At 42.4% G+C, this 23,340-nt stretch overlaps 1 protein-coding gene across 3 annotated transcripts in view; it reads right to left on the minus strand.

The window, feature by feature from the left end:
• NMU (neuromedin U) overlaps positions 1 to 23,340 on the minus strand; it is a 69,573-nt gene that overhangs the window by 10,996 nt on the left and 35,237 nt on the right. Inside the window, exon 6 of one of the 3 annotated variants that reach the window (XM_063458022.1) lies at positions 11,648 to 11,722. The exons of the other annotated variants lie outside the window; for them this stretch is intronic. Within the exon in view, the coding sequence (XP_063314092.1) occupies positions 11,648 to 11,722 (75 nt within the window). The remainder of the gene's footprint in view (positions 1 to 11,647; positions 11,723 to 23,340) is intronic. 3 annotated transcript variants of the gene reach the window in all.

Below are 23,340 nucleotides of genomic sequence, written 5' to 3' on the forward strand. Positions count from 1 at the left end.
TATACCTGGGAACATCAAAACTGTTCTTGAGAGATTGTGGAGATTGTGAGAGATTGTGTCCTCAAGTACCCCCTAACAGTCCAGGATTTAGGATTACCCAGTTGTGTCTAAGGTGTTTTTATATAAAAACAAAGCAAAAAAAAAAATGTAGACACAATAGGGTAAACCCTAAATCCTGGACTGGTAGGGGGATACTTGAGAACTGGGTTGGGAAGCCCTGCTCTAAGATAAACCAGGTGTGTTGCTCAATATAAGCACTTATAAAAGAAAAATTAAGGATTGAACTTCCTTTCAAACCAGAGTGTGCTATTCTGGGTAGATACCCTCCTGCACTTGATAAATTGCAAATACAAAGATTGGGGATTGTACTGTTGGGATTACAGACTCAGATAGAAAAGAACAGGAAGTCCTTAAAAATACCCAACCTTAATCAAGTTATCACATTTTTGGAAGACCTCTAAAAGTTAACGCACCTTATACTCAGCACTAAACCCATTAGCCAAATTTGAAAAGTTGTGGGTAATCCTGACACTGTGGGAGGAAAGGGTTGCGAACCCAGCAGGGGTTAAGCACAGGAGTCGATTGAGCCAGAAGAATATGTTAATGTTCTGTTATATTTTGTTATACTTTAACCCCTTAAGGACCAAACTTCTGGAATAAAAGGTAATCATGACATGTCACACATGTCATGTGTCCTTAAGGGGTTAAATATTATTTTACTTTTTATCCTGCAAATTGTATAATCTTGTGCATTGTGGACTATAAAATTCCCTTGTTTTGACCACCCTTGCTGGGTGCACTGCATGTCTCACTTTGCCAAAAATAAAAAAATATTATTATAACATTACATCACAATCTTCAAAACTAGCTTATGGCTCTTTCAAGATAACTCTGTCCATTACATAGTAAAATAGCTGAAAAGATACAAGCATCCATCAAGTTCAGCCTTTTGGTTTTTGCTGTTGATCCAAAAGAAGGCAAAAAAGTCAGTCTGAAGCACTTTTAATTTTGCAACAAATTACAAAAAAATCTCCTTGGAGCAAAAAACTATTATCCCACTAATTAAAAATTATATCTCTAAATATCATGTTTTTGCAAGTATGTATCCGATTGCTGTTTAAACATCTGTATAGACTCTGATAAAACCACATCTTCAGGCAGAGAATTCCACATCCTTGTTGTTATTACTGTACAAAACTCTTTCCCTTGCCTTAGACTAAAACTACTTTCTTCCAGTTTAAATCTGTGACCTTATCTATAGTCCTGATTCTGAATAGATTTCCAGACAGTGGTTTGTACTTCCCCAAATATATTTGTATAACACTATCATATCCAAGATAATTATTTTATACCAATGCAATGATCGATATCTGATTGAACATTTTAGCTTTAATTTTCTTGGCCATTCACCATTCACACCCCTAAAATAATTCAGAAAATATATTCCAGGATATTCACTACTCAAAAATAACACCACACTCCACACATAAAATAAGAGAGCACTTACCTTGCCCATCATGATTTAGCTCCTCTTCCAAAAAGTAACATGTTTCTCATAAGTGCTCAAATTAGTTCCTCTGCTTTGAGCAGAGGGACTGTAAATTACATAGCTCCACCCCCTGCATTGTACAGGAGTCCGAAGAACTCAATGCCATTTGCTACATAGAAGAGCAGCAATGTTACCACACCCACAGCCACACTAAGACGCAACTGAAGCCTGAGTGAACGCCAGCCAGGTGCACCCTTGCCCCAGACATTAGACCCAGGCTATACACGTCACTGACGTATGACACGTCGCCAACTATTAAGTAGAATAGAAGCAACCCACTAGCAGGCCCCCAAGAAGCACATGGGCAACGCTAGGGCACTCACTCACAGTTGAAGATCAAGACATACGAGTCACTCAATAACCGCTCCCCCACTAGTTATTTTCTGCTCCCCTATTTAATCCTCCTTCCCATTCCCCCCCCTGGCAAGATAATTACCAACGACAGCGCCACAGTGAGCTGACATGGAGTATGGCATAGTGAACCCTAAACTTCTACTCACAACCACTGCCAAACCATGCCACCCCGACCCTCCAATAATATAACTGCACCCAGCGACCAATGGGTAAAGGGGCCTCAAAAGATGGAACCACACCGACAAGGAAGGCTCCAACAGGCAGGGTGGAGAGTATAGCACAAACGAGAATAGACCAATAAATACGACCACCATGTTAAGCTAGAAAGACACTACTTATAGTCATTCTGGACTTCTAGGGTGGGAGCTCATGTGGAACAATTGTTTGTTGTTTGATGCAGGAATACATTGCCAATTGTTACCCACTGACTACTAAAATAGAAATTGTGAAAGAGGGAAGTAGTCATTGTTACCCACTGACTACTTCCCTCTTTTTCTTCTGTACCCCCACGAATACTTGATAAAAAATAAAAATTGTCAAATTGAAAAAAAAAAAAAAGAAGAGCAGCAATGTATAAATATGAATGTTTTTGATTCTATTTGTTTTTAGGTTTTCTTGACAAACAATAACCACAAACCATCGCCAAAGTTGTTGTTTTGTCCTCATTAAATGTTGACTATGCATTTTAACATTTAGTGTTATTTAATAAAGTGAGAATTGTTGGGAATGTAAAGTGAAGTTCAAATTTAAGGTCAAAGTAACAAAACTGGAAATTGCTGAATTCCAGACAATTCTCACATTGGTATAAAACCCTGCATGTATTTAAAATAGATGTGGAAAACGATGCAAATTGTAGTATTTAGAAAGGCTGTGAAATAGCATTTACGATTTCCCATAAATTATTCACACTACAGGTATTCCTCACTTACCGACCGAGTTCAGTTGCTACGACCCAGTCGTATAACGAATTGGTGGGAAAGTGAGGAGTTAAGGGATTCCCCGAACATAGACGAACGCAACAGAGCAGGGAATCCCTCTAATCTATACAGCACTAATCAGGTTAGCCTTGCATTGTGTGGGTGAACTACGTTTGCCTAACAATGTGGCACATTTTTATAGATTATTTTAAACAAGCTTATACATGCGCTTCTATTTACTGCCCTCAGTAGTGTACGATTGGTTAGGGCTCATAGTGTAAGTTGCCGATTTGTTCGATCCTGCTTGTCAAAACTACTTAACTGTAGTTAGGGTACACAATACTGAAAGCTACGCTTAATAAAAAAAAAATAAAAATAAAAAAAAAATAGAATATTAATGGTCATGCTTTTGTAATAGAGACATGCATGTGTGTATGATTAAGTGAGTAGGCTTAAAGCATGTGCGTCATGCTTTAAGCCTCGCAGTGCACCTTCATGGGCACTGCAAGAGCATGCCTATCTGTTTTCACTGACTCAGTATGGTTGTTCTTTTAGTGTTTCTAACGTTGCTGCATGATATAGCACAGTGATACAAACATGTAGCATGTTCATTCTAAGTTTCACTTTTAGGGACACTGTGCTTAAGTACACATAGGCTGAGTACACATAGGCTGACTGCTTGGTTTAAACATGTGAGAAGCCTGTGTTGTTATATCTAGTAAGTAACTAGCGAGGTAATAACATATATAACGTATATAACAGGAGGGGAGAAATATCACGCTTAGAGGATTACGCAGGCATGTAATGAGTCTTGTGAGTATCAGACTTTAACGGCTGCAGAAGGAACTGGATTGCGTCCATTGTGGCAGAAGGGGTTTGAGCAGGGTTCATCAGGCTTACCCTGTGTTTGCGTTTCCCTTCAGCCTATGCCCAGCAGAGGAAAAAGCTTTGTGTCCCTGGTTGGGGTGCTCCCCTGATCTGCTTCCTTCCCAGGCGGTTGAGTAGCCTATCGTTGGGGCAGTGGGTGATTCCCCTTCTGTCGCCATTTTGGGGTCCCTTGTGCTGTTAGGATCTTGGGTTGTTGCTGTGTGCTTCGCTTTGGCCTCCCATCCTCCCGTTCACCTGGTATCGACTAATTCTCCCTCCTTCTCTCACTCTTCCATTTCTGCCTGTGTGCGCACCCGGCTCCGTATTTTGTGCTGCGGCGCGGGTGTTTCCGGCGCCATTGTGATTGTTTCTTGTTGCAGGCTGAGTCCCGGTGCCACGTGTGCCGCAGGGGGTTCTAATGTGGCTGAGTCCGGGGTGTCTCTGGCATAGCCGGTGAGGCAGGTTGTGGGATCGGTGGGGAGCTCCGCTGTCTCTCTTCGATGCGAAGCCAGAAGGCTGTGAAGACCGCATCTAGCCGTGTGAGTAGCGAGCAGGTGCTCGTGAGTTGAGTGGGTCCGTCTGCGCTTCCCGCCATCTTTGGTGCGGCAGGCCCTCGCTGGCCTTGGGTCCGCAAGGTACAGGGATGGCTTCCTGGGACCGGGATGACCCCCACCGGTCCAGAGGGGGGGGAACAAGGGCCCCGATTTAGGAGTCCAGCATTGAGTGGCGTCGGAGGAGTGGCCGTCCCCTCCGCGCTGGTCATGCTTGTAGGCTGCATACTGTGCTCGGGTAGATCTCGCTTTGAGTGTGGCGTGTTTGGCACCCGTTGAGGAACCTGAATTTCGTTAGTAGTTTGGTAGCCATTATGCATCTTTGCACTTTCTGTAGTTTGTCGATTTTTCATTATATTTGCTGGCCAAAGCAGGAGCTGTATCTTCGTGCGTCCGCTCTGCTCGGCGGTCAGGCCCCGCCCCCCCAATAGGAATTTTTATTCCCTTACTATATTTGCAGAGGTAATTGTGTTTCTCCCCTTCCTACTGAGAAGTTAAGGGCATGGTTTACAGCACAGGAACATTAGAGCACTGGGCATTTATAATTCCAGAGAAGCAAATTGATTGCTCTGCACTCATTTATCACAACACAACATTTGCTGTTTGTAATATTGCAAAAAAAAGGTTATTTTATGGTTTAAGACAAACTTTAATATTAGTTTAACCTTTAGCAGAGCGATGGAGAGAGCAAACTGTAGGAAAAGGAAGGACATGCACTCAATCCAAAGCATGCAGATTTATCTGTGTAAGATTTTTACTATATTTATGGAGGCATGAGGGGCCCAGGGGGGCTAGATGGTCGTGTTAACACTATAGGGTCAGGAATACATGTAGTTGCACTGGTGACTATAGTGTCTGTAACGGATCGCCTGGCACCCCGACTGAGTACCTCCGTTAATGGATGCTCCTAGCGCTTCCTGAGGACTCCAAGCACTCTGGCAGACACCACAATCACCGAATCAGAGAAGCATAGGAATCCTCTCTAGCATATGAATGCTGTAGACCGTTGAATAGGAACCATACGAATAGGCTTACACTCCTAGCAGTCAACTGGAACAGCATGCAATAAATCCTTCCCCCAATAATGAGACGACACTTCACTTTGAGGGTAAAACAGGAACTCTGGACTGGCACATCCAGCCTGGCTTTTATTTCCATCTTACACATTTAAGCCTGCCCACAGGGGAGGTGTAAAATATCCAATAGCATAGATGTTACCTCCCACACATCTCCTCCCCTTAGATTAACACTTAACCCAATTACACATACAGTTAAAACATACTTTCTACCCAACTTTCATAATTCTAAAACCATACATCACATTCACATAAAAATACATATCCACAATCAATCCATTCAGGGGAACAACATATTAAAAAATGGCATGAATCAGACCAGGGGTTCAAAAGTTAGTAATAGTATCTTTTAAAACCCCTGTCAGCATGACTTTCCAGCTCAGACCGGTTACCTCCCACAATGCCTCACAATCCCTCCCCTCTGGCCTGGAGATAATTGAGGAAGGAATCTAATTATCTCCAAGGACTGAGGAAAAACTCCATTACCCACATGGCAGACAAAAAGACAGTAAAAGACATAAAATTACATACTGATACATTTAACACATAAAACACACATTTCTACATATCCCCAGTTTAACCGAACACATAAACACAGCCGCTGGGGAGAGGGGGTAACCGGCTCCTCTCCCTGAACCGTAAACTGCCGCTGGGGAGAGGGGGTAATAGGTTCCTCTCCCTGAACCGTAAACTGCCGCTGGGGAGAGGGGGTAATAGGTTCCTCTCCCTGCGACACCTTCTCTTGTGGTAGGGGAAAAACGACTGTCTCCCCTTCAATTACTTTGCCTTGCTGTTGGGGAACCGGGCAGACTGTCTCTACCCCTGGTGGTGCAGATGCAGAGACTACGGTCCCATCTACACCGTTGGGGGGTGTAACATCTCCCCTTGGTGGGTTAGGCTGCCGCTGGAGAGAGGGTGCAACAAGTTCCTCTCTCTGCACTGTAAGCTGCCGCTGGGGAGAGGGGGTAACAGGCTCCTCTCCCTGATGCTCTCTCTGCTGGAGGGGAAAACTGACTGCCTCCCCTTCCAATACCTTGGCTTGCTGTTGGGACACAGGACAGACTGTCCCTATCCCCGGTGGTGCAGATGCAGAGACTACGGTCCCATCTACACCATTGTGGGGCTTAACATCTCCCCTTGGTGGGCTAGGCTGCTGCTGGAAAGCAGGACCGACTGTCCGTACTCCTTGTAGCTTGGGCGCAGAGACCCTGGTTCCATCTGCACCAGTGGGGAACTTAGTGTCTCCCCTTGGTGGGCTAAGCTGCCGCTGGGGAGAGGGGGTAACAAACTCCTCTCCCTTAACCGTAGACTGCCGCTGTGGAGCAAGGACGGCCCCTTCAGCTCCCTGTAACTTGGGCGCAGAGACCACGGTCCCATCTGCGCTGGTGTGGGGCTTACTATCTCCCCTTGGTGAGCTGCGCTGCCGCTGGGGATCTGGGCCGATTGCCCAGCATCCCTGTAGGGCCGGTAGAGAGATCTCGATCCCATCTCCACCTGCCATCTGTGGGTCTCTCCAGGACCCGTCTATGAGGTCTGCTACCTCGGGTACCGCTGGTTGCTGTTGGGAAGGAGGACCGGTTGTCTCTTTCCGGGCCTCATTGATGAGTCGCAGGTAATCCCCCTCCAGGTTCCATTCCTTGGCGACCAAACACTGTAGGTCTGCCTCGAGGTCAATAGCGCTAGGGAGACCCAGCATGTCCTCTCGGTCGTAACACAGGTCCCAAAAACGAGAGTCGGTCACTTTCCCAAAGTCCTCATCGTCAATATTATCCCAAAATCGGCCAAGGTCAGTGTAATCTCCGCCTTCTGGGAACTCATACTCTGCCATCTCGGGGACACACTGAGCTGCGTACCATTGTATCACCTGGTATGCGTCGTCTAGCGCCAGTTCTGCATATACTAGAATCTCGAGTCTAGTCACCCACGCTTCTTCGGTCTGTTTTCTCAGGAGGGGCATCCGTTCTGCCATTCGAGCCAGGATTCGCTGCCTTCTGCTGCGGCGCCGATCCCCTCGCGAATACTGTACTTCTTCTAGGGCTTCGTCCCACAATCTGGCTCTGGCCATCTCTCTGTACCTCAACATGTCCTCCTCTGAGACTGCTCCAGACCACAGGGATACGTAACTGTACAATCTATCTTGAAACTTCTCCTCCATTTTCTGAGTTCCTTTGTAGATAGGGTCGCTGTACGGGTACTAGCGTTGCCCTCAATTTGTAATCCAAACAAACTGTGTCTCTGAGCTGCTTTACCTCACACTAGGACGCCATCCCACCGCTTGCCACCAATGCAACGGATCGCCTGGCACCCCGACTGAGTACCTCCGTTAATGGATGCTCCTAGCGCTTCCTGAGGACTCCAAGCACTCTGGCAGACACCACAATCACCGAATCAGAGAAGCATAGGAATCCTCTCTAGCATATGAATGCTGTAGACCGTTGAATAGGAACCATACGAATAGGCTTACACTCCTAGCAGTCAACTGGAACAGCATGCAATAAATCCTTCCCCCAATAATGAGACGACACTTCACTTTGAGGGTAAAACAGGAACTCTGGACTGGCACATCCAGCCTGGCTTTTATTTCCATCTTACACATTTAAGCCTGCCCACAGGGGAGGTGTAAAATATCCAATAGCATAGATGTTACCTCCCACACATCTCCTCCCCTTAGATTAACACTTAACCCAATTACACATACAGTTAAAACATACTTTCTACCCAACTTTCATAATTCTAAAACCATACATCACATTCACATAAAAATACATATCCACAATCAATCCATTCAGGGGAACAACATATTAAAAATGGCATGAATCAGACCAGGGGTTCAAAAGTTAGTAATAGTATCTTTTAAAACCTTTGTCAGCATGACTTTCCAGCTCAGACCGGTTACCTCCCACAATGCCTCACAATCCCTCCCCTCTGGCCTGGAGATAATTGAGGAAGGAATCTAATTATCTCCAAGGACTGAGGAAAAACTCCATTACCCACATGGCAGACAAAAAGACAGTAAAAGACATAAAATTACATACTGATACATTTAACACATAAAATACACATTTCTACATATCCCCAGTTTAACCGAAACACATAAATACCTACAGAATATTTAAGACAGTATTACTGTGATGTTACAAAGTCTTAAAGGGACATTATTCCCAAACGTCCCAATATGTCCACGGATGATTCTAAAAGGGCCAGCAGCAGCAATATAAACTAAAACATGCCCAAATATAGTTCCAACGTACCAATTTTCCAGGGGCCATAGTCAGCAGGTAGGAGGCCGGCAGCCAGGCCCCTCCAATGTCCCGTGGCGAGGCGGTTTCCGCCACAGTGTCCATTTAAGATTGTTCGTTTGTTCAATTAATTGTTCCTGTTCTGTCATAACCCACAATTCTAAGGTAATCTGTGGAGCACGGTACACTACATTTCATACCTAAACTATTATATTTAAAACTAAATCTGTCAGTTCTCTACTAAAAGGGACTACAGGCATCATTGATCTCTGAGGTAAGGAACTAAGGTAGGTTAGTAAGGCTGGCTAAACATGAGAATCAATATATGGGATGATACAGCGCTAACTCTGAAGGTAGCAAACACTGAAGCTAAATATAGAAGGTACAAAGTAAAATGAATGAGGTTGCGCCTAGTTGATGATCATACAAATAACAAAAAATATCAGAAAAATCTTAATAAAAGAAAACTATGATGACAAAGCACACGACATTGTGCCTAATAAAAGAAAATGTAATTCACAGGATATATAGTTTGTTGATCTCAAAAAGTCTTTAGGGATATAAACAGTGCTTTGTGATGTAGATGAAAGGACAATAACACACACAAAAAAGGACCAAATAGTGTGATACTGTGTAATCAAAATTGTAATATTGAATAATTAAAAATACACTCACTAGCTCACTTGGATCAGCCTCTGACAATGCAATCCTGGTCTAGGATATATTATGAATAATAGATGATGTATCAAGAGGGATTCATTGCACAATTGGTGGCTTGATGTAGATGTTCGGATCATGGCCTTGACGAGAGCCAGTGCCCTAAGTCCATTAATTCTCCTATTTCAATTGGGGAAATCCAGTGCTTCCAGGCGACCCCTCAGGTGTATGGACAGCGGCAAGGTGATTACTCGAAGTGGGGCCCCAGCCCAGAAGAAGGACAAGCAGCAGAGTCTGCTGCGTGGGGCTGCTGTGTGTCTGGGGAAGTAGGTATTGTAGATCTCTTGGTGATACAGAGCCAGAATCTTTGCAGATGGCATCAAACTGGCATGAAAGAGTACCATCCACCTCTTGCCCTCTAGGCTCTTTCAACAGAGTTGAGGTTCCATTGCAGCAGCCATCTTGTGGGCGACATGAGGTTCCATAGGTAATATACTGTCAGACTTCTGTTAAGACATTTATCCTGCCCAGTGGGGATCGGGATATCCCCCACCAGTCCAAAGGGGGGGATGTACATGACTGAGGTTTGTTTGAATTACTTACCTATTTTTCATTTATGTATTTGTTAGTTGTGTGTCTACCCAGGGCTGGCCCAAGAAATTGAGCTGCCTGGGTGCAAGAGTGAAATGCTGCCCCCTCCCCCCTTCACCAAAACCTAAACCACGCAGGCCAAACCACACCTACATTCATTACGTTATGCAGTGTGTGTAGTGAATGCAGTGACTATAGTGAATGCAAAGTGTGTGTTTGTGAAGTGGATTCACAACGTTTTGTGTGGTGAAAGCATTATGTGTGTACAGTGGATGCATAGTGTGTGATTATGTATTGTATGCAGTGGATGAAGTGTCTTTGTGCATTGTACGCAGTGTGCGTAGTAAATGCATTGTGCGTGTGTATAGTGGTAGGAAGGATATTTAACCCCCTGGTGGTCCGGTGACTCAGTAAAGCTGGAAGATAGTGAAGAGGGGGTCCAGAACTGTAATCTCTTCTCAAGCAGCAGGTACTGTCCGCTCCATAAGCCGTGAGAGTGTGGCTGCTGGGTTACCATGGCATGGAGATTGTAGCTCTGGGCCCTCTCTTCATTAACTAAGGCTGTAAGGGGCCCGGAACAGCATACATCTATAGCGGTAATCACTTTAGATAAATGTATAGGCGGCCCTGGGCACCTTACAGCAGATTTCTTAAAGGTACAGGTGCCAAAAATGCCGCCCCTGTGAAAGTTCTGCCTGGAGCCATGGTCCCACCGGCCCTGTGTCTACCAAGCCTGTATGACCTGTATGACTAAGATCAAAGTTTGAGTATAATAATAAATAGAGTTGTGCATTTGGTTTCAAATTATTGCAATTTGTCATAATTTTGAGCAATTGGTGAGTTGTCCAAATTCTGTAACTCCAAATCATCATATAGACATCACTAAACAAAATGGAAAAGATTGTTTGATTCGTGATTTTAACTGTGGCACCAGAAAAATGTGCCTCAATGTATTGTAAATTATATATACGTATATGTTAATAGTTATATTTTTCATTACACCGATTGGCCAAGTTTTGCACAATTTTGGTTCGTTCAAACCAAACAATTGCATGGCCGAGATTTATCCAAACTTAACCATTACATTTTGCAATATCTGAACAATATTTTTTTGCTATCCAACCGATTTGGCGAAAACTATTTGTTTCACTGTACAAAGTTTAATAATAAATATTTAATCAAAATATTTTAAGTTCGGGCTTCTATCTGCAATGCTGTTCTCTTCCATGCACACAAAACAGATTTCAAAATGTGATACAGATCAGCACTGCGGTAAAGAATATATTACTGGATGTCTCTAGAAATTTCATTATGAAAACATTAAACAATTGAAACGGAAACTCATGTTATTTTCTTCTACTGACAGTGTATACTAAATACATTACTGTGCGGGACTGTCAGCAGCTTATGTCTATTCCTATGCCATTTAGTCACCAGCAACAAGGACCACCTTCGTAAGAATGGCATGTAATAAGCCAAGAGTCCTCACTGAAAACAATACTTTGACTGCTGTAGTAATGTTGGAAGGCAGATAAAAAAATACACCCTAAGAGTAGGGTGTAAAAAGAACTTGTCTGGAAGAATAAAGAAGGGGGAGAAAATATTGGGACAAAAGGGGAAATAAATGATTTGGGCAGAAGAGAAATAACATTTCCAGAGATACTTTTTATTTTTAGTCGTGTCTTTTAACTAGTGTGTTATTTAATATAAAGTTAATGCACAGTTGAGGTTAGTAGCAGTCAGACATTTACATCAAATTCATAATAAATGTAATCCTTTTTTTAAAACAAAACAAACGAGACAACTAATGATAAGCAACAAGGTGAAAATGCAAAAATTTACATACGTCTGCACTGAATCTCTTCATTCTTCTGTCGTGAAGCTGAGGAACGAGTTGCAGCAAAGGATGCACAACAGACGACTGAGAGAACATGAAGACACACAGATGTGAAACAATGGACTCGTGACTGGGGAGTAAACAATGTCTACTTTGCTATTACATGGACTGATTATGTTAAACAGAGATCTGAAAACGCCACTTTACACAATGTTCGTATTGACAGCTTCAAATTAATTAAAAGGATGCCACAAACATAAAACAGAAACAAATTAACCACTCTCAACGCGCACTTGCCATTGTTCGATTTAAAACAATACAATAATTGAGAACAGAAAAAGTATACACCTTGAGTTCTTCATTAAAGGCTTACTCCAACCACCATGACCACTTCAGTGATTTGAAGTGGTCATGGTGGTACGTGCAGTGTTCGGCTTGAATTGTTGTGGGGTATACAGTGTGACCTTAGGGACCCTGTCAGTCAGAATTGTAGGCATACAGTTTTAGTGTCTGCTGAGGTATTGTGAGGCTTTTATTAGGACTGTATTTGGGAAGAGGTTATTAACCCCTATAGCCATTGTCATTATTACCCTCCTCTCCCTTCCCCTGGAATAACTTTCTACAGCTTCCATTAGCCTCTATCACAGATTTCAATAGCTCTATTCACTGTAGATATACAGTTTTTTTGTTTTTTTTTGCTATTCAGTATTTAACATGCCATGTGCTGTTGGTATCTTTAGGGGAAGTGTGCTAATTGGTTTTTTTTCTTATTAGCTTAGCCCCTGCTATTTATCCTGCCCAAGTATATACTGCGTTTGGAGATATAGTATCCCCTTCTCTCTATTATGTATCCTATTCTGTATTTGTAGTTCACCCTTTAGCGATGTGAGGATACTCTGAGTCTATGTATTTAGAAGTGTTATATACTGTTATGTATATGTATTTCCCAGTGTTGTTTCCCAGTGTTGGTCCTTTTATTAATAAAGACCATTTTATTTTTATTAATTTATTGTTTTATTGTCCATCATAGCTATCACCCTTCTATAGGCCCCAACACCATCGCCTTGTGATTGCTTTGGTGTTATTGTGTTTTGTTATTTCTTCCACCTCCCTATCCTCGCCAGCCGGATCACTCCGAGCTGCACGCGCTCTGAGCTGGCAAACTGGTCCAATCACAGGCTTCTCTGTGAACAGGGAGTGCATGCTGACGCATCCGTTTTCCCAAACTACAGAGTATCAGAGTTATTCACTACAGTGAAAAATCAAAGTGAATTCCAATGACCTTAGTGTAGAGTGATATTACATACTAGAATCTAAATTGCAGTAGACGTCCAACTGGATGCAATAGATTTGTTTCATGTGTATTTTGTTGTAAGTTTTTGTTTTTATTTGTTAAAAAAAAACACAAACAAAATGCAAAATCCATTCATACATGTTACATGTGTACCCCTATTATATTGATGTCTCGATGGCATACACACAAACACGTGATGTTTTGCCTGTTCACATGTGTTTACTGAAATAAATGAATTTGCATTGATTAGGTTTTTTGACATGCATCATGTGGAAATGTGCATCAATGGTGACATGAGGGAATTATTTGAAAAGAAGCTTGTATGAAAAAGGCCATGCCAGCCTTGTGTGCCTGTTTACTAGGGTGACATGCATACCTGACAGCAGCCACACTGCGTTATTGGTGGTTATACGGCTCCATATATTACAATTCTCACAAAGTGACATTTTTCATATATTCAAAAATGAGTTTGGAAGAAAAAATAGCATTTGCAGATAGCCTGCTCATATATTTGTTTGTGAAATCTACACATATGTTTAGAATATCTGTATGTGGATAAAAGGCCACGCACATTATACATAGATGGGCTGGGTAAAAAAAAATAGCTATCAATACTGCCTGTAAATAAACCTAATAACATTCTATTGTGGCTTCCAGAACCTATGTCTGCTTATGCAATGCTCTGCACGTATACAGAGTTTAACCCCTTGAGGACACATGGCATGTGTGACATGTCATGATTCCCTTTTATTCCAGAAGTTTGGTCCTTAAAGGGGTCAATATGCCTCTGATTGTTTTGCACTGAATTCCAGAATAAAATAAAAACAAATAATTGCTAAGTCCAATTATATTGTGCTTAAAGATTTTGAATCTATTAAATTCAAACACGGATGTATCATCTATCTCATTAAATACTGCTGAACATTTTAGGTAATGACACAATATAACTTGGCCATAGCTATTGGTACATTTTATGCTGGAAAATTCCAGTCAGGCCAAATCATTAAGTCAATGACTATGCTTTTATAACAAATGCAAAGGCGTTTTTTTGTCTGAAATTGGGGATTATCTATGAAGAATGGAATTCATGTTATTCCAATGCATAACTCAAATGGATATTTATCTAATAGAAACCTTGACAAAACCCACTCCAAGATAATGAAAAGCTTTCTCCTTAAATATATTTTGCAATCTAAAGCAGCATTTCAAAATCTTATATACTATAGGCACCAAAACACTTTCACTCCCCACCCCTTTCCCCCTGAAAAATTAGTATTTCATAAAGATAGAATTCACTGAAAACCCAATTTTTAGTGAATTATTCTTTAATAGATCATGTCCCTGCAGTCTCACTGCTCAATTCTCCCCCATTTAGGAGTTAAATCACATTGTTTATACAGCCCTGGTCACACCCTGTGTTGACACGGCCTTCATAAACACTTCCTGAAAAACAACCTAGATATTTTATGTTTCTGTGTTGCACGGTCTGTTTACTAGATCATTTATTATCTCCTGCTCTGTTAAAAGGAGCCTACTGTGTGTGATTAAAGTTCAATTTACAGAGCAGGAGACAAAAACGAATAAAGCAAGTTAACATCTGATTGAAAATTACACCTTTTTTTATACGCAAGCTGTGTGAGTCATAGGCAGGGGAGATATAAAAAGAACAAAAGTGATTCAAGAACAAAAGTGATTCAACTCCTAAATGGCAGAAAATTGAGCAGTGAGACTGCAGGGGCATGATCTATACACCAAAGCCGCTTCATTAAGTAATTTAAGTTTGACTGATATAAATAAATAGTGTTGCTTGCACCCTGAACTGCAGGACTGGCTTCTGTGAGTATGCCAGAAATGCATTTTTTGTCATAGATGTACACCCACACTTGTCCTGCTCCAGCCCTCCTTTCTACAATTCAGACTTGTTATATTATTTTACCAGGTAGTCTGTCTCAAATGATCCGGCTGAAAGCAATTTAATAAACAGTAAAGCGTTAAGCGTTTAAATTTGAGGGAAAGGATCTCTTCCTGTTTTTATCTCCTGCAGTCCAATCAGATGGACAACTGGGATCTACTATGCCAGGTCTCAGCTTGACAATATTCTCACCATTCATCATGATTCTTTTCATATTCACTGAGCTCGTGATATACTGTATTAACACAAAACTAACACTAGTTTCTTAATTAATAGCAGTTCCGTTGTTCCAGTATCAAAGGACCAAGGAACTCAGGTGAGTCAGCCTACAGCTTGAGGGGCAATTTCATTGAGGCTTCCCAGCTTAAACTTAGTAAGTATACATTCATAAAAACATGTAACTCTTCTAGTCCAAATGTAATACATTAGCAGCATCTTCAAGTACTGGAATTCCCTTTCAAATTCAGTCCCATCTATTAACCTGGTCTGAATATTTCAGTCAGATTACAATTATATTTCTCACATAAAATCATCTGAAGGAAAACTAGTCATAGTACATATTATTATGTTACATTGAATGCCTCATAAAGTCATACAGTCTAAACTTAAGCAGGTTACAGAATTAATTTATATAGTAAAATATAATAATGGGACTCACTGTTGGATAGAAAGGATAGTAAAAATAGAAGAGGTGGCGGGGAATGCCTTTATATTAACTTGATTTGAAGACCAGTGTTAAAGAAATTGTATGTGATTCTACAGGTGAGGATGTGGAAGCCTTATGGGTAGAAATCTGCATAGGAGGAACCATGGGATATCCATTACCTAGGCTGCACAACTTTGTTAATCATGAGAGATTTTAATTAGCCTGACATTGATTTTTGAGCGTGATATATGATAATTTCATGTCTCAATTAGAAGAAGCACCAACTAGAAGGGATGCTTGTCTGCATTTTGTTATAACTAATAATGTTGACTCATTTCAACTCAAGTTAGGGAGCAGTTGGGAAATAGTGACGATAATATGGTATCATTTGAGATGAACTAAAAATAAATAAATTAATTAAATGCGCTTTTAAAAAGTGCATCTATACAAGTGACTGCCTGGAATTATAAAAATGAACTGTTCAATAGGATAAGGGAATCTATACAACTATACATACCACCGGGAAACAAACACAAAAGATGCGAAATAAAACTAATGTGGCTAAGTACAATGTTTGGTCAAATGGTAAAAGATAAGAAAATGGCATTCAAGACATTTATGTCACAAGGTTTGATTTTGATGACAAATATAAGCATGCCAATAAGGCTTGCAAACGAATCATTGTATTTGCTAAACTTGAAAATGAAAAGCTCAGTTAAAAAGTTTTTTAAGTACGTTAATGCCAAAAAGGTTATGAGTGAAACTATTGGTCCATTGGAAACTGAGATAATCAATGATGATAAAAACAAGACAGAAATTCTAAGTAAATGTACTCAGAGGGTTGGGAGAACCAACTTCACTGAGTAGAAACTGGAATATGATGCAGATTATAAATGCAAATAGATATATCAAAATACCAATAAACTGTATAGCAATAGAGAGTGGCTAGAAATTGTGAAAATAGACACTATGGTAAAGTGTAATCTTAGCCTTAGTGGCTTACCTCCAGGTACCCCAGTGAAAGATAGTAGCTCACTTAGCTCCTATTTAGCGACTGACTAGAGACTTTAATTAAATGTGTATGGTCAAGTCTAGTCGCTCTGAGCTTGTGAGGTTGATCACTAGGGAGCTGGTCACTAGAAAGATGCCTGATTTGCGGAATAAGCTGTGTGTATAATGATGGCGTGATAAGGGCTTATCGCCTATAAATGCACATCATATACCACAATAGCCAGCAATGTCCCAAAATCGTCTGATTGGAACAGGTAGTTGCTTGTTAGTTAAATTAATGTAATTGAGATATCTGTAAAGAGTGGGTAGTGCACCTTTAAATGCTGGTGCATGTGCTAGTCCACTAAACAGTTATAACCTCTATATAATGTGCAGCTGGTAATGAAAAATTATGTCCCAAACTTAGCAATGTCTGAATTCATCCAGACATAGAGAAGGTGACCAGTTAGGAGGTACAGAAATAAGGAAAAGAGAAAATTAAAGTGACTCTATGTGTAGAACCATACTTAGGATGTTGGTTGCCTGCACATAGTGATAGATAGCCCTGGTGAGAAAAGAGAAGGGAGAGCTTAGAGCCCGACGCGCGTTTCGGTGCTTTCTATGATGCACCTTCGTCAGGGACATAATTTTTCATTACCAGCTGCACATTATATAGAGGTTATAACTGTTTAGTGGACTAGCACATGCACCAGCATTTAAAGGTGCACTACCCACTCTTTACAGATATCTCAATTACATTAATTTAACTAACAAGCAGCTACCTGTTCCAATCAGATGATTTTGGGACATTGCTGGCTATTGTGGTATATGATGTGCATTTATAGGCGATAAGCCCTTATCACGCCATCATTACACACACAGCTTATTCCGCAAATCAGGCATCTTTCTAGTGACCAGCTCCCTAGTGATCGACCTCACAAGCTCAGAGCGACTAGACTTGACCATACACATTTAATTAAAGTCTCTAGTCAGTCGCTAAATAGGAGCTAAGTGTCAGGGTACCTGAGGTCTCTACCTCTAAGGGAGGTAGAGACTTGGTGGTTTATCCGTCCAGGCGAGCTGTTTCCTCCGTTCCTCGCGGTCCATCCAGCCACTTAAACACCGGCCGCGAGGAATCCACATCCTTTTCTAGCAGGACGCTCAATACGTGACGTCATGACGCTATCACGAGCGACCTGTCACTCAAGTGTCCGATATCCAATCGGCACTTGTCAGAGGCGTGATTACCATCCAGAGCCAGGGTATTTAAGCTTACTTCTCTCTTCAGCTCATTGCCCTGTCGTGGTTCTAGCTTGTCTAGTCACTCAGTGCTCTGGTATTCTAGTTTGCTCTATTTGGTTTTGACTCGGCTTGTTGTACTTCCCTGCTTCTCTGTTCTCCCTTGACCCGGCTTGTCTCTCGCTTATCTGTCTTCCCGTTCCCTCGACCTCGGCTTGTCCCTGACTATTCTCTATTACTCTCGGTACGTTAGTCCGGCCATTCTAAGGCCCGGTATACGTACCTTTCCACTCTTTGTACTCTGCGTGTTGGATCCCTGTCCCGATCCTGACATTACGACAGGGCCAATGGATCCTGCAGGTACAAACAGTCAGCTTGGTTCTTCTGATCCCAGGTTTGACGCCATGGAGCATAGGATGGATCAGATGGCTCTAGCACTACAGGCACTTTTGTCTCGTGCTAGTAACCCACCTGAGGAGACACGTACTCCTTCTATTTCTCCTGCAGTCTCAGGTCTAGAGGTAGCCACTGTAGGTGCTTCTTCCCGTATTACCCCACCAGTACGTTATGGCGGGTCACCGGAGAAGTGCCGTGGTTTTCTGAACCAGATTAGCATTCATTTCGAATTACAACCCCGCTCTTATCCTACAGATAGAGCGAAGGTTGGATTTGTTATTACTTTACTCATTGAGAAAGCTCTGAGATGGGCCAATCCTTTATGGGAGAATGATAATCCACTAGTCTATAATTATAATGCCTTTGTAGCTGCGTTTAGAAGAACTTTTGACCCTCCTGGTAGAAAGGTCAATGCAGCTAGATTACTGTTGCGCCTTAGACAGGACAATCGAACACTTGTGGACTATGCACTAGAGTTCAGGTCCTTGGCGGCAGAAGTTAAGTGGAACGAACAGGCTTATATAGATGTGTTTCTGAATGGGTTATCAGATGTAATTCTTGACGAGGTCGCTACTAGAGAACTCCCTGAGAATTTGGAGGATTTAATTTCTTTTATATCTCGTATTGATGAACGCATAAGAGAGAGGCAGAACACTCGAGATAGGACCCGTAGACCCTCCTTTAAACTAGCGCCTACCTTTCAAAATTCTGAGTTCGAGGACTTACGTATTTCTGAACCTATGCAGATAGGCAGTACTCATCTCACAGAGAGAGAGAGACAGTACAGAAGAAGGGAGGGTTTATGTATGTATTGTGGAGTCAGAGGACATTTACGCCTAAATTGTCCCAATCGTTCGGGAAACGCTCGCACCTAAGTTTCTCTAGAGGACAGGCCTTGGGTGTTTCTACTTTGTCCTCTATTCACAATTACAAAGAGTTCAGGCTTCTGTTACCCGTTTCTTTGAGGTGGGAGAAGGGAGTAGTAAAGACTATGGCACTAATCGATTCTGGAGCTGCTGAGAGCTTTATAGATCAGGGTTTTGTTGCCAAGCATGCCATCCCATCCCAGTTAAAAGAGACACCACTGGCTGTTGAGGCCATCGATGGTAGACCGTTACTTGAGCCTGTTATTTTCCATGAGACCATACCGATTAACTTAACTGTTGGCATCCTACATAAAGAGGATATATCCTTAATGCTCATTTCTTCTCCGTCTATTCCCATAGTCCTGGGGTACTCCTGGTTGAGGAGACACAACCCTATTATTAATTGGGAGTCAGGGGAGATAGTTTCGTGGGGAGAGAATTGTCAAGAGAAATGCTTGCGGAAGGTCTTACCTCTCGGATTAACTAATACATCGACTACCTCTGACAATCCTACAGAGACACAAATTCCGCCTCAGTATCTAGATTTAAAGGCAGTATTTGACAAAAAGAAAGCCGATACCTTACCCCCACACAGGTCCTTTGATTGCAAAATTAACCTACTCCCTGGTACCATGCCTCCCAGAGGTCATGTATACCCATTATCTACAAAAGAGAACTCAGTTCTAGAGGAGTATATTCACGAGAATTTAGACAAGGGATTCATCAGGAGGTCCTCCTCCCCTGCCGGGGCTGGATTTTTTTTTGTTAAAAAGAAAGATGGTTCTTTGAGACCTTGTATTGATTATCGAGGCTTGAATAAGATAACCATTAAAAATGCCTACCCGATTCCCTTGATCACCGAACTCTTCGATCGTTTGAAGGGCTCTACAATTTTCACCAAGTTAGACCTCAGAGGGGCATATAACTTGGTGAGAATCCAGCAGGGACATGAGTGGATGACGGCATTCAATACTCGATATGGTCACTATGAATATACTGTTATGCCTTTTGGGTTATGCAATGCGCCAGCTGTATTCCAGGATCTGATAAATGAGGTTCTTAGGGAATTTCAGCAAGATTGCGTCATTGTATACCTAGATGATATACTCATTCATTCTAGTGAGATTGAGACTCATCACAAGCAAGTCAGGAGGGTTTTGCACAAGCTTCTCCAGCATGGCTTGTACTGCAAGTTGGAGAAATGTAGCTTTGATCAAACCCAGGTAACCTTTCTCGGCTATGTGATCTCTGGGGAGGGATTTAAGATGGATCCGGATAAGCTCCAATCCATTCTAGAGTGGCCTTTACCCAAAGGTCTTAAAGCCATACAGAGATTTATTGGTTTTTCTAATTATTACAGGCGCTTTATTAAGGGCTATTCTTCCATTATCGCACCTATCACTAATATGACCAAACAGGGGGCTGATACTAAGAATTGGACTACTGAAGCTCTCCTTGCGTTCAAAACTCTCAAGGAGCTTTTCGCTTCCGCTCCAATTTTAGTTCACCCCGACACTTCTCTGCCTTTTCTACTTGAGGTAGACGCATCAGAGACTGGTTTAGGTGCTGTCCTATCTCAAAGGTTGGGGGTTGATAAACCATTACATCCATGTGGATTTTTCTCTAAAAAATTGACCGGTACTGAAAGCAGATATGACATTGGTGACAGAGAATTACTAGCGGTTATCAAGGCTTTGAAAGAGTGGAGACATTTATTGGAAGGTACATTACATCCTGTTACCATTCTAACTGACCACAAAAATTTGTCTTATATCGGAGAGGCTAAGCGGTTGTCCTCCAGGCAGGCTCGTTGGTCGTTGTTTCTTACCCATTTCAATTACGTTCTGACTTACAGACCTGGGTCAAAGAATTCTAAAGCCGATGCGCTATCTCGCCAATATGAGCCCTCTGCTTCAGTTGAACCACTTATGTCCTCCATTGTACCCAAATGCAATATTATTGCTAATACCAGTCTCAAAATTCATTCTCCGCTACTTGACCAGATCTTGAAGTCACAACATCTAGCTCCCGGAAACACTCCTGAGGGAAGAAACTTTGTTCCTCCTGAACTTCAACTGGAGCTCTTACAGTGTTTTCACGAAAGTAAAATAGCTGGTCATCCTGGTATTCGCAAGACATACTCTTTGATATCCAAGGATTTCTGGTGGCCTTCACTTCGAAAAGATATTGAGGAGTTCGTCGCAGCTTGTGAAACTTGTGCCAAGACTAAACTACCTCATGCATCTCCATGTGGCCTGTTACACCCCTTGGACATTCCTGAGAAACCTTGGTCCTGTTTGTCCATAGACTTTATCGTTGATTTGCCTGCTTCCAAGAGACAGACTGTTATTCTCACGGTAGTGGATAGATTTACTAAGATGGCCCATTTCGTGCCATTACCTAAACTTCCGACTTCTCCTGAATTGGCGGAGATTTTTGCAAGAGAGGTTTTTCGCCTACATGGGATTCCTTCGGAGATTGTTTCTGATAGAGGCTCTCAATTTGTCTCACGTTTCTGGAGATCCTTTTGTTCTCAAATGGGCATCAAATTGAACTTCTCCTCGGCCTATCACCCTCAGTCTAACGGAGCTGCTGAACGTACCAATCAAAAGATCGAACAGTATCTGCGTTGCTTTGTTTCCGAACACCAGGACGATTGGGTCGGTCTGATTCCTTGGGCGGAGTTCGCACACAATAACCTTGTTTGCGATTCAACTCGCTCTAGCCCTTTCTTCATGAACTATGGCTTTCATCCCTCGATTTTTCCTTCGGTTTCCTCTTCTCAGGGGATACCGTCGGTTGATGATCATGTCGCCAACCTGAAGAAATTATGGGATCAGACTCGGCAAATTCTGTTACATAGTTCCTCGTTGTTCAAGAAACACGCTGACAAGCATAGAAGAGCGGCTCCTGTTTTTGTTCCTGGGGATAGGGTATGGCTAAGTACTAAGAATATTCGACTAAAAGTTCCATCTATGAAATTTGCTCCTCGCTACATAGGCCCTTACAGGGTTCTCACTCGTATCAATCCGGTTGCGTATCGCCTTGCTCTGCCACCTGCCTTACGCATCCCTAACTCTTTTCATGTCTCCTTGTTGAAACCTCTTATTTGCAACAAATTCTCCTCTAAAGTCTCCTCGCCTCGTCCTGTTCAGGTGGAGGGTCGGGAGGAGTACGAGGTAAGCTCCATCGTTGATTCCAGAATTTCAAGGGGAAAATTGCAATATCTGGTCAACTGGAGGGGATATGGTCCTGAGGAGAGGAGTTGGGTACCTCAGGAGGACGTTCATGCTTCTCGCCTTCGCAGAGCATTTCACCTCCGCTTCCCATCTCGCCCCGGTTCCTTCCGCCCGGTGGGCGTATCTGAGAGGGGGGGTACTGTCAGGGTACCTGAGGTCTCTACCTCTAAGGGAGGTAGAGACTTGGTGGTTTATCCGTCCAGGCGAGCTGTTTCCTCCGTTCCTCGCGGTCCATCCAGCCACTTAAACACCGGCCGCGAGGAATCCACATCCTTTTCTAGCAGGACGCTCAATACGTGACGTCATGACGCTATCACGAGCGACCTGTCACTCAAGTGTCCGATATCCAATCGGCACTTGTCAGAGGCGTGATTACCATCCAGAGCCAGGGTATTTAAGCTTACTTCTCTCTTCAGCTCATTGCCCTGTCGTGGTTCTAGCTTGTCTAGTCACTCAGTGCTCTGGTATTCTAGTTTGCTCTATTTGGTTTTGACTCGGCTTGTTGTACTTCCCTGCTTCTCTGTTCTCCCTTGACCCGGCTTGTCTCTCGCTTATCTGTCTTCCCGTTCCCTCGACCTCGGCTTGTCCCTGACTATTCTCTATTACTCTCGGTACGTTAGTCCGGCCATTCTAAGGCCCGGTATACGTACCTTTCCACTCTTTGTACTCTGCGTGTTGGATCCCTGTCCCGATCCTGACACTAAGTGAGCTACTATCTTTCACTGGGGTACCTGGAGGTAAGCCACTAAGGCTAAGATTGCACTTTACCATAGTGTCTATTTTCACAATTTCTAGCCACTCTCTATTGCTATACAGTTTATTGGTATTTTGATATATCTATTTGCATTTATAATCTGCATCATATTCCAGTTTCTACTCAGTGAAGTTGGTTCTCCCAACCCTCTGAGTACATTTACTTTGTTCCAAATAGGGGTTAGGCCCCAGGACACCACTGGAGTGTCCATTCAGGTGCACTTCCACCAGTAGGACGGATCCTAATTCGTTAGGACCCCCCACATAGGTGGAGTTCTTTCCACAGAAATTCTAAGTAATTAATTATTTTTCTTCAGCACATAAGGAATAAGAATATCTCCCCAACATGATGGAAAATACTGGCCTT

This window comes from Pelobates fuscus, chromosome 6 (genome assembly GCF_036172605.1).
Source record: "Pelobates fuscus isolate aPelFus1 chromosome 6, aPelFus1.pri, whole genome shotgun sequence".
NCBI classification, from domain to species: domain Eukaryota; kingdom Metazoa; phylum Chordata; class Amphibia; order Anura; family Pelobatidae; genus Pelobates; species Pelobates fuscus.